At 35.8% G+C, this 15,034-nt stretch overlaps 2 protein-coding genes and 1 pseudogene across 3 annotated transcripts; all 3 read left to right on the top strand.

The window, feature by feature from the left end:
* The first annotated feature begins 3,776 nt into the window (after nucleotides 1–3,776).
* LOC111198429 lies at nucleotides 3,777–10,650 on the top strand. Of its 2 annotated transcripts, XM_048744273.1 has the most exons (4): nucleotides 3,777–6,756; nucleotides 7,972–8,036; nucleotides 8,128–8,433; nucleotides 8,527–10,650. In XM_048744273.1, the coding sequence occupies exons 2-4, from the start codon at nucleotides 7,974–7,976 to the stop codon at nucleotides 9,148–9,150; spliced, it is 993 nt and encodes a 330-aa protein (XP_048600230.1). In that variant the 5' UTR covers nucleotides 3,777–6,756; nucleotides 7,972–7,973; the 3' UTR covers nucleotides 9,151–10,650. The 2 variants fall into 2 exon arrangements, with proteins under 2 accessions (XP_048600230.1, XP_022557534.1); XM_022701813.2 differs by having other exon boundaries at nucleotides 3,777–8,036.
* On the top strand, nucleotides 9,182–10,589 carry LOC125579834 (annotated as a pseudogene).
* A 3,008-nt stretch (nucleotides 10,651–13,658) lies between the features above and the next one.
* Nucleotides 13,659–14,720, top strand: LOC106362523 (ribosome-binding factor PSRP1, chloroplastic-like). Its single transcript, XM_048743705.1, has 6 exons — nucleotides 13,659–13,718; nucleotides 13,857–13,997; nucleotides 14,070–14,147; nucleotides 14,228–14,311; nucleotides 14,394–14,502; nucleotides 14,593–14,720. The coding sequence occupies exons 1-6, from the start codon at nucleotides 13,659–13,661 to the stop codon at nucleotides 14,718–14,720; spliced, it is 600 nt and encodes a 199-aa protein (XP_048599662.1).
* Nucleotides 14,721–15,034: the final 314 nt, after the last annotated feature.

Here is a 15,034-nt window from a genome sequence, read left to right as displayed (position 1 = left end):
TTTGAATAAATTATAAATTTATTTATCCAAAACTTTTGTACATTGTATGTAACATTGAGACTAAGATATAAAATATTTGACTAAATTGTTATAATGAGATCATTCTCTTGATCCAAACCATACGCTCAGCCCTGCATCAATTTTATGATCTCCTAGCCTCTTAATGGTAGATAATCTGTTCCTGACATTTTTGTCAATGGTTTTGATCAGAAGCGTATTCGGTAGCTCATTTTCTCCATGTCTGCGTCTGTTTCTTTCTCTCCAAATAGAATGAGCAGATGCTTGAAAAGCGTATCTCAGCAAGAACAACTTAACACTGTCCAAATTATTCTCCAATAGCAGCGCTACAATCTCCTCCCAATCTTCTGTGTATCTATATCGAAGCAGACCTCTCACCAAACTCTGCCAGATTCTACTTGAATATGAACACGAGAAAAACAAATGACTCCTTGTCTCCTCATGTTGCTGGCAAAGAACACATATGGGGTTAATGGATGGGCTCCACTTCCTGATTCTGTCACATGTTGATAGCCTGTTTCTCATTGCTGTCCACATATGGAAAGAATATTTTGGAGTAGCATGTTTGAACCATACTACTTTGCTCCAGCCCTGGGTCATATATTCTTTCCTTATCTCTATCCATGTGTTCCTTGATGAGAAAGCTGATTTGTAGGTCCCAGCCTTACTTTTCCATAGCGCTATGTCTTCTGTCTGGTGATTCTCATTTTTTAACTTCTCTATCTCATCTTCCACTTCATTTAGAATCACTTGACGGTGACGTCTTCTTCTATGATTACGCATTGCTTCTGCCATAGTTGAAGTGGCTGATATTCCCAAATCAATGAAACCTCGTACTCCTAGTAGCTCCCATAAACATCCTATAGAGCTTCACCATTCTTGACCTCCATTCTGTGAAAATCCCTTGCAACTGCCCTTTCTTTAAGAATTTTTCTCCACATCCAGGAACCAATTGTTGTGCTTTCTCTGACTGCCCAAAACGATCCTTTGCGTATCAGGTATATCTGAATCCATTTAACCCACAGCGAGCTCGTGCCTGAGAGAATCCTCCATACTAGCTTGAGACAAGCTACATCATTTACCTCAGTCAGAGGTCTTACCCAGAGGCCTCCTTCAGTTTTCTTCTTGCACACCTCTACCCAACTAATTTTCGACTTCTTTGTGTTCATCTCAGGACCCGACCATAGAAAAGCAGCACACATTTTCTCCATTTCTCCCAGACATTTCTTAGGCATTCTGAAAGCTGTAAGCCAGAAATTTGTCAAACTCATTATTACTGATTGGATTAATTGGAGTCGACCTGCGTATGATAAGAACCTTCCATTCCAGTTACACATTCTCGTCCTGACTTTTTCCATCAATGGTGTGTAATCAGCAACTGTCATCTTCCGAGTAAGAAGGGGCAGACCTAGATACCTCACCGGAAGCTGTCCTGCTGCAAAGGGAAAATTCATCAGGATGGCCCTCTGATTCTCTTGCGTAATACCAGCCATGTACAGTGTGGATTTCTCAAGACTGATCTTCAACCCTGATATCTTGGCAAATTCTTCAAATACTTGTAGTATACCTTCAACTGATCTCTTCTTTCCGTCTGAGAAAACCATTATGTCATCCGCAAAACACAAATGCGTCAGAGAAACATTTTTACATTTCGGGTGATAACCAATCAGTCTCTCAGATGCTGCTTTGTCCAGTAGCTTGGATAACACATTCATACATATCACAAACAGAGATGGTGATAATGCACAACCTTGCCTCAATCCTCTTTTGCTGTTAAAATAGCCTGCCAATTCCCCATTAACTTGAATAGAGAAAGATGCCGTGGAGATACACAGTCTAATCCAGTGTATATATTTCGCCGGAAACCCAAGAGCTTCTAGTGTAGCGAGGAGAAAAGGTCATTGAACGGAATCAAAGGCCTTGGAAATATCAATCTTCATAGCGCATCTAGCTGATATCTCTGTTTTGTGATAGTCTTTCACCAATTCAGTTGCTAGTAATAGATTCTCCATCAGCAATCTGTCTTTTACGAAAGCAGACTGATTGTTGGCGATGAACTGTGGCATGATGTCCTTAAGCCGATTTGCTAGCAGTTTGGATATCACCTTGTATAAAACGTTGCAGCATGATATCGGTCTATAATCTTTCATCTCCTTCGCAGTTTCCTTCTTAGGTATGAGCGCCAGTATTGTTGAATTTATACCTTTAGGGAGAAAACCTTTGATGAAAAATGATTGCACTGCTACAACTACATCTTCACCGATGATTGGCCAAGCTGGCTTGAAGAATTCTACAGTATAGCCATCAGGCCCAGGGGATTTATTTGATGACATTTTGAATGTAACTGCCTTGACTTCCTCTGTTGTGACTTCACTTATCAACTTCTCTTGATCTTCTTCACTACATCTGAATTGTAGAAGGCTTTGCAGTCTTTCCACACTAGGCTCTTCGTAGTCTGGAGGTCTAAAGGTTAGTAGTTCTGAGAAGAACCTTTCTGCTTCTTTTTTAATATCTTCCTCCGTTGTCACCACACTACCATCCGGGCATTGTACCTCTCTAATAGCATTACGAATTTCTCTTATTTTAGCTGCATTGTGGAAAAATCTATTGTTTCTATCCCCCACCTCCATCCAGTGCATCTTGGATTTTGTTTATAAAACTCCTCCTCCAAATCAGCTAGCCTTTGCCATCTTTCCAATGCTTCACTTTCTTCTCTAATGGCTTCTGACGATGGTCTTTCCAGAGTTTCTTTCTGCTTCTCACACAAGACCAAATAAGCTTCTTTTGTCCTCTTTGGCAGTTGCCCCAGCTTCTCCTTGCTCAAAGCCCTTAGAGCCGGCTTTAATCCTTTCAATTTTTTACCCAACCGGAACATTGCTGATGTAGAATGAAATAATTTCTCTGTTTCCTTCCAGTACTCCTCCACTGTAGGATGAAATTCTTCCATAGTAGCTATAACATTTGTAAACTTGAAAGGTCTCCTCTTCCTTTGAACCACTTCCTCCAAATGAAATCTACATCTGAGGTGATCCGAACAACCTCCAGCCTCGAAGACATTATATGCATTTGCCAATCCATGCATAGCAACGTCATTTATTAACACTCTATCAAGTCTTTTGCAAATTAGCCCTTCCTCTCTTTTATTACACCAAGTGAAAGGAGGTCCATGCGAGCTCATATCCGTGAGAGAGCAATATCTTGTAATGTCTTGAAATTCCCTCATTCCCGTTGTTACATTTGGGTTGTTCTCATATCCTGAATGCTCACTTCCATTCAATATCTCATTGAAATCTCCAAAGACTAGCCACTGTTTATCTCTAAACATCGCTGCATCCTTGTGATTTCTCAACTCCTCCCATAAAACTCTTCTTTCCTCCATAGTATTCAAAACATATACAAAAGAGCAAATAATTTCCTCTGTTCTTGCTTCAAGAAGCACCGAACAAGTAATTAGTTGACTGCTTTTGTAGACTGGAGTCATTTTCACTGATTGATCCCATACTACCCAGATACGCCCAAGTTGATTATGCTCATAATTTGCCATAAACGACCAGTTGTGAAAAACATAATTAACTATACTTCCTGCCTTTCCCTCCTTCACTCTTGTTTCTATTAACCCTCCAAAATGCAACGGCTGACTTCTTATCCAATCCCGAACCACTGAATTCTTAGTTGTTTTATTAAAGCCGCGCATATTCCAGAAGAACCATGTCATTGACCATTGCGGGGTTTCTTCTTTTTATTCAGATCACCAGGGCCCTCGTCCCTTGCTCTCTGAACAACCACATCCTTCAGATATTTGTGCTTATTTTTAGAACCTCTCGGCAAATACTGTCTTCCATTAACCCTTTCTTCTTCCTTTTGTGATATTGTTTGCTCCAATTCCAAATCCTTATCTTCCTCTGTGTTCTTTTCCTCTTCTTCATTTTCTCCATTATCAATCTCCTCATTCCCTGTTATACCATCTTCCTCTTCATCAATACTTAGTACCGAGAACCTTGATTTGGATAGGATTGAGACCTGTCCAAACTTTAGTTGATTGCTCTTTGCTGGTGTGCGACATGTTTTCCCTGGAGACATCTCCACCCAACCTTTTTCACCCTCTGACTGTAAATTCCCTTTTCCTGACCCTTTAATAATCTCCACTGTCTCTACCACTAATCCTTTTCCCAAACCTCCCACTGAAACTGAATCAACATCTGAACATACCACTGCTCCAGCTATCCCAGTTCCAAGATCTCCAACTGAACCAACCACTGACCCAACTACTGATGAATTCTCTAACCCAATGACTGAACTCATCTCTTTAGCCGCTAAGCCACTTACTGAAACTTCCCCTGTCCCAATCTCTTCATTAACTGACCTTTCCTTAGTACCTCCTCTCCTTATTTGTTCCTCATTTCCAATCTCAATATATGTATTACCCAATATCCCTTCCTCCACAAATCTTTTGCCCCTGCAAACTTTTGCAGTGTGACCCCATTTCCCACAACAGGTACATTTAGCTGGCAGCCAAGGATAGATGTATTCCACCAATGTCTCCTTTCCCTGAAATGTATATTTCATCGACCTTGGTATCTCCTTTGACAAATCGACCTTCACAAATACTTTTGCAATTTTTAAGTTCAAACACTGCTCTGTCTCCGGATGTAGTCTCACTGGTACTCCAACAGGGCTTGAGACAAAACTAAGCCCTTACCATGAAAACATATCCATTGGTACATTTCGCATATGAACCCACAACGAAATTGAGTGAGTTTCCTGCTTGATATCTTCTGTCAATGGTGACCACTTAGCCATGACTACCGGAATTTCTGCAATGTTCCACATCGCTCTTCTTATGATTATGTTCCTCGTAATCGGGTTGCTTATTTTGAACTTCATAGTTGTTGAGTTGATTTCATAGACATCAATCATTTGCGTTTTGTCACTCAGCGCCCAGATCTTGTTGACTATCGCATGAACTTTCGCTATATGCGGAGCCTTATCCAGAAATCTACCGATGAGGAAATCTTCCCAAAGAGGTTCAGAATCCTTGAAGACTTCTTCCGGTACCGTTACTGATCCAACTCCATCCTTCATCTGTATATCCATTTCATACCTCTTCAGAACTTTCTTTCCTTGAACAGCTTTAACCCACGATCCTTGCTTAGCACCTTCCACAATCGGAGGAGAAGGTTGATTACCACTCTGATCCCCCGTATTAACTTGATCCCCCGATTTTGTTGATCTCAGAATGTCACGATACTCCATGTTTGAACCCTTAGTACCTCGATCTCTCTCCAAAGACGACTCCGGTGGATCCCGATCTCCCATCGGAGACCTTGATCTTGCTCCGGTAGTGATCTCCGTGAAGATTACGCTCAGAAACATAGAATCGCCTCAGAATCGCCAAAATCACCTTTTAGCAAAACGGTGCGTTTCACTTTTGAAAAAAAAATTATATATATATATATATATATATATATATTTAATAATGGTAAGTAGATATATTTAATTGATTAATTGAATGTGTGACATCTGGCGAATTAACAGTAATTATTAACTGTCTGATTGCCCTTAACCTAATCTCTCACTAGTATTTATAAACGTCCCATTCCGCTAGAGTTTCAGTTCATAACTTGTTTTGTTTTGTTTTATAATAATCATCTCTCTCCAGTTGCTCAAAAAAAAACCTCTCTCTCCTTCGTATACCAGTTTACGAACGCTATCCTTTTTTTATGAACGCCCTTTTCTATCATCATTAGTGTCTTCATATTAGTGTTTTATATTTTATTTTTTAAAACTAAATCTGTTCCGATTCAGGATGAATCGAAACCAATCTTATATTTTTTTATGGACGCCCTTATACGAGTTCATCAAGTCTTCATATTAGTGTCTTTATATTTCCCAAGAGATCTGGATACTGGCTATTTATTTGTACATATTGGTGGCCAGTATCACCGGATCTGATAATTGGATTGTATATATTGTTGGCACGGATTTGCAATCCGGTAATTGGGGCGATGATTTGATTGACCACACTCATGTTAGTTTCATTCTTTTATGTTTGGTCATAAGGCTAGTTTAGTTAACCTCTCTATATCTATTTACGATTACAAATCTAATATTGTGATATATGAATCTGATGTCACGGATCAATCAATTTGATTGTATATATTAGTGGCACGGATCTGCAATCGATAATTGGTGCGATGATTTGGTTGAGCATTCATTTGAGTTTATGATATAGTTTTTATATTTTACCTTTTGTTTATAGGCTTAGTTTAGTTTAGTTAATGGCTTTTGAATGAGTGGCAGGAGAAACACAGGATAAATGCAGGAGAAAATTGCATGCAGATTGCTCTGCAACTGAAGTCCAATCAAAAAAAAAATTGTAGAACAAATTATAATAATAAAAAATACATACCACTGCATGCAGAAGAATATATGTGATAAAAAGGCTGTCCTGCACAAAATAAGAAAAATACAGTTGGTGGAGAGCAGTGGGCCAATGCATGTGATTATTACTTTCTTTTTTTATTTTTTTTATTTTTTTGTTTTGTCTATAAATCCTACAACTATCTCATTTCATTCTTTCACAAATCAAACAATCCTCTATACAGGTAAGTTTTTTTTTTTAATTTTTCGTTTTATATGAAAGTTTATGATGAATTTTTGTATTGTGTTTAACTAGTTTTTCCTATTTTATAGGTTGTCTCATCCATTTATATCCACTAAAACAATTAAGAAATCAAGGTATATTTTCATTTTGTTTCTTTAATGAGTTATGAAAATTTAAATTTGTTTAAAAATAAGTTAAAATTCATATTTCATATTGTCTCATACACTTATATCCATAAAAACAATAAAAAATTAAGCTACAATTTTATTTTGATAATTTTAATTTGTTAAAAATAAGTCAAAATGTATACTCAATAATACTTAGAAATGAATTAACTAATTCTTTAAAAAATATATGATACAATTTGCATGCATTTTAATCATCTACTTATATTAAATAATTATTAGTTTAATGAATTTATTCATGTTATTGATATTTCATGTATTCTCGTTTAATATATTTATATATTAAATTAATTATTGATATAATTAATTAATATTTTGAAACTATGAAATAATAATTTTTTTTTTCATTTTAAATGTACTATAACACATGCATGCGTTTTAATCTTGTGTTTAATTAATTTTTATTTTATTTTTTCAGTAGTTAGCATGCGTTTCTTCTGCAACCACTGATTATAGTTTAAGATATTATTAATTTTGTGTAAGTTCATTGTCGTAAAAGCGTATAGTAGGCGTGATTGTTTTTTAATTTATGTTACCAAATATATATTTACGTTATTCAGTTTGTTCATTTAATACATATGTCTCTATAAAAGGAAAACACGTTGACCTTCACTACATGAAATTAGAAGAACACAAAATGTGTTTTGGCAAAAAAACAATAACTTGCTAGAACTATAATTTAATTATTTGTAGTTATTGACGGACTCGATACACAGTTGATATGATTTATTTCTATATATAGTTCCATCTACTTTATGTTTAAAATTTGTTATCAGAAAATACAAGTAAACTAATTATATTACCAGTTGTTTTATTTTTTCAAGTTGTCTTCTATATCTATATTTATTATAATAATTGAAAACTTATGGTACATATTTTGTTTTCCTTAGTGAATTATAAAAACGTTAATATGTATACAAAACTTGAAATTTATGCTGGATAATATTATGTTAGACTTATTTAGTTTCTACAAATATATTATAACAGAAACATGATTTATATCTTGTATTTAATTCAAATGTATTTTTACTAGTTGAATATTTTTATATCTTATCTAATAGAGCTCATTAAAGTTATTTTTTTAATTATTCATATAAATAACATAACTGTTTAGAATAAAAATTTGATTATGTAAGAAAACTAATATCATTTTCAAATGTGTAGATATGGCGTCTAACTGTGGACAAAACGTGAACTCCAGTACACGTCATACGGAAACATCAACACGGGTAAAATATTTACTATTATATTTAAAATTTAAATTTAGTAGTTTTGTTAGAAATTAGTGAATAATATATTTTTATTTTTTAAAAATTTTAGAGTGAAGAATATTTGAAATGGGATCATAGACGAGAACGGATATTTCTTGAGTTATACGACCAAGCACTTGCTATGAATTATTATCGTCTAAAAGATCCGTCACCACTTGGTAAAAAGTTTATAGTTGACAAGTTCAACCAAGAATTTAATCTTGATATAAACTATAAGTTCTTCAGAGAAAAACTTGATCAAATGAAAAGAAAGTACAAGAAGTATACGGGGCTTATGCAAAACTCTACGGGTATCTCAGTTGATCCGGTTACATCTGTAATTTCTGCATCTGATTCGTGGTGGAAAGATCGTGAAGTAAGTAATTTTAATCTTTACCACACCCAAAATATACTAAATATATTTTAATATATATTTTTATAACACAAAACTACAAAACTTTGTTGATAGGTTTGTAGGATTATAAAATCATTTAAGCGAAAACCACCAGAGTTTTGGGATATTATGCAACGGTGTTTCAAATTATATGATGTCTGTTCGCAATCTCAATACTCTGTGAACCAAAGAAGAGAAGAGATGATGAACGAGGGCCTAGCTAATGATGAAAGTCATATGGATTCAGAAACATTTGCTGATGATATGCCACAAACTCAAGTTCCAGAGACACAAAAAAGTGAAGAGGTGTATCGTGTTAACATTAGTGATCAAACACGACCTTCTAGTGAGTTTAGTCGTGAACCCATCCGCCAAAGTTCTCCACCCGAGCTTTCGTTTCAGAATAATGCTTCCAGAGGTCAACAACAAGGAAGAACAAGACGTGAAAGTGGTGCAACTAGAGTTGGTGGAAGTTCACGAGCCTCTGCAAGGACCAGTTCACGAGGAAGTCGGAAAAAACAATCTTTTCAGACAACTCTAACAGATACGATGGATGGTTTTAGAGAATTTCAACGCCAAAGTTTACAACAACTGCGTCCAAGATCCCGCAGAAGAGGAGGATTATTCAATATCTGGGGAAAGAAACAAGGACCAAATTTAAATGAAAGTCATCAAAGTGAATCTGAGGATGAAGATTAGTTTCGTGTTGTTTGCTATTAATAATTATGTTATGTTTCATTTTATGTTTTTGTCATATCTATTAAGTATTATAAAGAACTTCTCAATTTGATTTTAGTTATTTTTTGTGCTTAAAAGTTTATTTAATATTCAATGAGTTTTTAAAACTCTTATTTAAATCTTACCTCATATTTTTAAAATTGCAGGCATTTCGTATATGTCAGTTACGAGCACATGGTGTTCAAAATCTAAATTATGAAGAGCGAATTGAGTTGTGGAATTTGGAAAATGAGCAGTTTGAAGAGTTAATCATTCAACCATCATTAAGTTATTACAATCGATATTTTGAAAGAAGACCAGCTCAAACTGATGGTGGTTTGGGATGGAGAAATATTTGGGATCGATTACAAGAAGATAATGCTGCTTGTCTTCAGCTATTACGAATGTCCCTTGGCGCGTTTTGCACATTGTGTGAGAAATTGCAAACGGTTTATGGCTTACAATCAACATTAAATGTAAGCATTTAAGAGAGTGTGGCCATGTTTCTAACGATATGTGGGCATAACGAAGTTCAAAGAAATGTTGGATTACGATTTGGACGAACGCAAGAGACAGTGAAGCGAAATTTTTTTGAAGTGCTTCGAGCGACTGAATTTCTTGCTTGTGACTATATCAAGACTCCAACAACACAAGAACTAAGACGGGTTCCAGAACGACTACTAATGGATGAGAGATATTGGCCTTATTTTAGTGGTTTTGTTGGAGCTATGGATGGAGTTCATGTTTGCGTTAAAGTGAAGCCTGAAGTTCAAGGAATGTATTGGAATCGACACAATATTACATCGTTTAACATAATGGCGATATGTGATTTGAATATGTTATTCACATATGTTTGGAATGGAGCACCAGGTTCATGTCATGATACATCAGTTCTCACAATGGCGCAAGACAATGATTCTAGTTTTCCTTTACCTCCAGTCGATAAGTACTATCTCGTTGACTCTGGCTATCCAAACAAACAAGGCTTTTTGGCTCCCTATAGGTCTTCACTAAATGGGGTTGTGAGGTATCATATGTCACAGTTCGAAAGTGGTCCACCTCCGAGAAACAAACAAGAGTTATTTAATCGATATCATGCATCTTTGCGTTCTGTTATTGAGAGGACATTTGGAGTTTGGAAGAAGAAATGGAGGATTCTTTGTGAATTTCCGAGATATGATATTCATGTTCAGAAAAGAGTGGTAACAGCAACAATGGGATTACATAATTTTATTAGAATTTCAAATTTTTCTGATGAAGATTTTGCTGATACAATGACACATACAGAGATTCCGAATGCTACATCTACGGCTGAACAAAATGATATGGAAGAAGCGGAGACAGCACAAGGAAATTTCATGGCAAACGTTAGAGAAATGATTGCAAATACATTATGGGCAAATAAAAATGTTTCATGTTGATTTGTTTGTTGTAATTGTACTTTTTAATGTTTTAATTTTATTGTTATTTAATAAAAATAATAATTAATTTTTATATAATAATTTGTAATTTTAAATATTTAATTTAATAAATTTGTTGTTTAGTATTCAGTTAAATAAGCTAATTCGATAAATTAGTTAAACGAGTTTGATCTGCATTTATTCTGCTTGATCTGCATTTGTTCTGCTTGATCTGCATTATATATTTGATCTGCGTTTTTCTGATCTGCTTGCCATTCGTAGCCAATGTGTTACAATTACAAATCTAAGATCGTGATATCTGGATGTGATTTCATGGATCTGTCAATTTGAATATATTAACTATTTTTATGTGTATATTATTATACTTTGTGATATATAAATTGTTTTGTGATATTTTGTTTATTTATTTATTTAAATTTAGTTCCAATTTCATTTGCTAATCTTACTTTTTTTTTTTTTTTTTTGATATTCTGTTATAAACTTAATACATTGTCGACAAAAGAAAATATACACATTTGCATACATTTTCCAGCCCATTAACAGCCCTAAAGATATATAGTCTTGGGTTTAGGGTTCATTTCATCATTCTACCCTATTCTCCGATTCTTGCTTTTTATTCTTACTAAGAAAGGTGAAGACGAGATGGAGGCTGCGAATGCTGTGATGGAGGCTGCGAAAGCTGAGATGGAGGCTGCGATATCTAAGATGGAGGCTGCGAAAGTTGAGATGGAGGCTGCGAACGCTTCTATGGAGGGGAATACAGTGGGGATGAGGACCTTCATCAACATGTTGAAGATCATAATCTGGTGGGACATTGAAAACCTTGGAGTCCCCCATGATTTACCTCCGGATCTGGTGTATGAACTCTTTGTGAGGAAGTTGAGAGATGAGGGGTTTGGGGGGTGATATTGAAATAAGGATTGTCGTGCCGTTCAGTGATTGCGTTGTACCAAGTGTTTTGCTGGAAAATATGACGCTTTGTCGAGTTAATAATTTCCCAAGTGAGTTACTTTTGTGGATAATAATGAAATATTGCTTGGTATAACCTGGAATGTGATTATCTGATTATCTTGCTTTTTCGGTTGTTTGTTTGCTGAAAATTGATCCATTAAAATCTGATAACCAGATCTCGGACGATTATATCATCGATGACATCCAAAAAATGATCGATCTTAACATTGACAGGCGGGGTTTTAACATCGATAACTGGTCCAACCATCACTGGTTGGAATCATAACATTGACAGGCGGTGTTTTAACATCGATTAATTATGATTCCAACCAGCTCAACAACAATTTTGTTCTTGGTAGCATATATCATTTACACAGCAATCTCCTTGAAGCAATCTACGGGAGCTGGTTGGAATCAATGTTATGATTCCAACCAGTGATGGTTGGATGAACAACAAAATTGTTGTTGAGCTGAGTTTAGTTAGAGGCACATGATCCAACAAACAAAATTGTTGACCTTAACTATGCATATATCATTTACACAGCAATCTCCTTGAAGAGTCCAAAGGAGAGAGCAGCAAAAAAGGTGGTAGCGAAGGTCTCTGAACTATATTACAAGCTCTAGCGTGTTCATGACTTGTGGGTTTTGGATAAACTTTTAGTGTGACTTTCCTTTACGTTGATCAAAACTTGTAATCGCTTTAACTATTTCTATCTAGCTAGTGGGTTTCGAACTTGATTTTGACGAAACATAAAATGCTAGCTAGCAAGCTTTACCAGTTAAAGTTCGAACACATTAGTTTTACGTTTTACTTGCTATAGGAGCACAAATGCTATAGCATATGTCTCGAACAAGGTTTATACTAGGCATTTGCTTCAGCTCCACACTAAACTGCTAATGTAAGTAACAATTTGGATTATATTTACGTCTAGGGAATCTGATAAGTTTTCAAGACTAAACTCTCTCACGAAATTTTACCACCCGGCATCACATTATGTTATATTATAGATGCTACATCGTCATTTAGAATCATTTGGGTCTATAATTGGTACGTTAATAGTTTAACTTAGAGTAACTTTTTAAAAGAGAAAATGAACATAAAAAAAAAGAGTAAACTTTGAGTAGAAACTAGAGTAAATTATTTTTACTCCGACATATCTACTCTAAAATGGTTATTCAATCATATATTTGAAGAACTTGGACTGAGGTAACGACCCTTAATTTCTTATGATTAAGCCCCTATGAACCCCTTTATGTAATACTGAAAATCAGATACAAGTGTCTCACTTTAAGCATCTTTTCTAATTTGTTACAAAAAAGAAATGGCATCTTTTCTAATTAGTCACACATGCGTTTAATCTTCATAATGTATTAAAGGTTGATAATGGTGTCACAAGCAAATGTAACTGTTGGTTCTGTGTGTAAAATCAATGGAAAGAGTTATATAAATCATACAACTTTCAAGAAATGTTCCTACATAGAATTAATGTAGCTTACATGTGGGAGTAACTCTATGATTTATATCAATCACAAAGATTCGAAGAAGAATACTAACTGGAAAGAATAATACAAGAACAACAAACTCTTATTATAGTAAATCTTCATTTGGCACTACTTTAGAAACTTACAGAATCTTAACTTTTGTCAAATTTGTCAATAGCACCAAAGTTGCCTTTAAAATCGCGACTAAACCCAAAAACAGGATCGTGATCACATATCTGAAAGTATGAGGGGACAATGTGTAAATATGTAAAAGAAAAAGGGTTCACTACATAAGTACAATTCTTTTGCATATGCCAGCGTCCTTATCTCATTTTTCACCCTATCCAAAAAGAAACATTTCCGACAGTCTTCACTCTTCACTTTGACAAACAAAGAATCTGTTAATCTCTCTCTCTCTCAAACCGAGATGGCGACACTCATAGGGTTTTCTCAGACCAAGTTTCAACATTTCAGCATATCGTTCTCTTCGCCACCGTGTGGTCTCAATTGTGGGGAGCTGGACTGACTCAAAGACACTCCGTTCAGGTTTCCTCGGTGGTAACTCCTATAATGATCGGATGCGGGTAAGACCCGGATCAGGACAAACGAATCGGAGAAGCTCATTAGCTGTAAAAAATGTCGTGGGACGGTCCTCTCGCCTCCGTCAAGCTAATCATCCAAGGCAAAAACCTCGAGGTTTGAAACTTTTACTACACGCTTGAAATCGAGTTATTAACCAAAAATATGTAAACTTTGTGTGAATATTCTTCCAAGTTATTACAAAAGTTTTGAACTTTCGAGAAATGTTTGATGTTGGTTTTCGAAAGTTATCAGAGGCAATTAATTAAGCAGCATGTTGAGGAGAAAGTGGGGAAAGCTGTTCAGAAACACAGCCATCTCGTCAGGGAAGTTGATGTAAGACTCTCGGTTCGTGGAGGAGAGTTTGGTAAAGGACCAAGGATCCTTAGATGCGAGGTAATCATGTCATTATCGATGTCATGTTTTGAGTCTTGATACCAAGTCTGATAGTTGCGGTGGTGAATTTAGGTAACACTGTTTACAAAGAAGCATGGAGTTGTGCGCGGTGAGGAAGATGCTGAGACGGTGTACGCTTGTATCGACTTGGTATCAACGATAATACAGAGGAAGCCAAGGAGAAGGACTCTGGCCATGGAAGGCACATGAAAGGTTTTAACAGATTGAAGGTAAGAGAGCCAGTGATTGAGCCGGTTGTTGAGGACGTTTCTGACTCGAGACCGGGAGAAGAGGAGGATGATTTGATCAAGGAGGTTAGTTCATACTTACCTTGTCATTGGTATTAGCTATTACTGAACTTCAACAATTTGTTCATTGGCGATGCTTTTTCTACAGATTGTCCGTACCAAATACTTTGAGATGCCACCATTGGCCGTGGCTGAAGCAGTGGAGCAGCTGGAGTTAGTCGCTCACGATTTCTACGGATTCCAAAATGAAGAAACTGGTATGCATTTGAAACAAATAAATCAATTGCTTCAAAATGGAAGATTGAAAGGAAGACTATAAACACTTTGATATTGTGTATGGTTGGCAGGTGCGATAAACATAGTGTACAAGAGAAGAGAAGGAGGATACGGTCTGATAATCCCTAAGAAAGATGGCAAGTCTGAGAAAGTTGAGCCGCTTCCAACCGAGCAATTGAATGAACGCTCTATCGCTTAGTAGACTATATGCTCAAACAAAACTGATTTTCCCCTCCTTACAGTAGCTAGGGTTGTTGAGAAAACAGTGAAAGAAACTGAATCTATTAACGAGTTCAGGAAACAATGTACATAAAAGAAGCCAAACGACTCTTTGCAAATGTTTTTGTTCTACTTTTTGAGGTAAGAAATTAAGGGGAAAAAAACAATGAAAAATGTGAATACCAAAAAGTGGAGTCAGAATGATTTTGTTTTAATTTGGAAGTTAGTTTTCATGTGTGCCTAAAGTTGGAACCTGTAAACTTATCTTACACTGTTTTTGTTTTAGATGCTAAT

Source organism: Brassica napus, chromosome C1 (genome assembly GCF_020379485.1).
Source record: "Brassica napus cultivar Da-Ae chromosome C1, Da-Ae, whole genome shotgun sequence".
NCBI lineage: Eukaryota > Viridiplantae > Streptophyta > Magnoliopsida > Brassicales > Brassicaceae > Brassica > Brassica napus.
The sequence above is the reverse complement of the archived record's forward strand: the minus strand, read 5'-3'. Positions and strand labels throughout refer to the sequence as shown.

What these genes read in the sequence shown, in the direction of transcription:
- LOC111198429 (XM_048744273.1), top strand. Translation starts at nt 7,974, where the DNA reads ATGGCGTCTAACTGTGGACAAAACGTGAACTCCAGTACACGTCATACG. An exon ending in ATACGGAAACATCAACACGG is followed by an intron (nt 8,037 to 8,127) that starts GTAAAATATTTA and finishes TAAAAATTTTAG; the next exon opens with AGTGAAGAATATTTGAAATG. An exon ending in CGTGGTGGAAAGATCGTGAA is followed by an intron (nt 8,434 to 8,526) that starts GTAAGTAATTTT and finishes CTTTGTTGATAG; the next exon opens with GTTTGTAGGATTATAAAATC.
- LOC106362523 (XM_048743705.1), top strand. Translation starts at nt 13,659, where the DNA reads ATGTCGTGGGACGGTCCTCTCGCCTCCGTCAAGCTAATCATCCAAGGC. An exon ending in CAAGGATCCTTAGATGCGAG is followed by an intron (nt 13,998 to 14,069) that starts GTAATCATGTCA and finishes TGGTGAATTTAG; the next exon opens with GTAACACTGTTTACAAAGAA. An exon ending in TGTACGCTTGTATCGACTTG is followed by an intron (nt 14,148 to 14,227) that starts GTATCAACGATA and finishes AACAGATTGAAG; the next exon opens with GTAAGAGAGCCAGTGATTGA.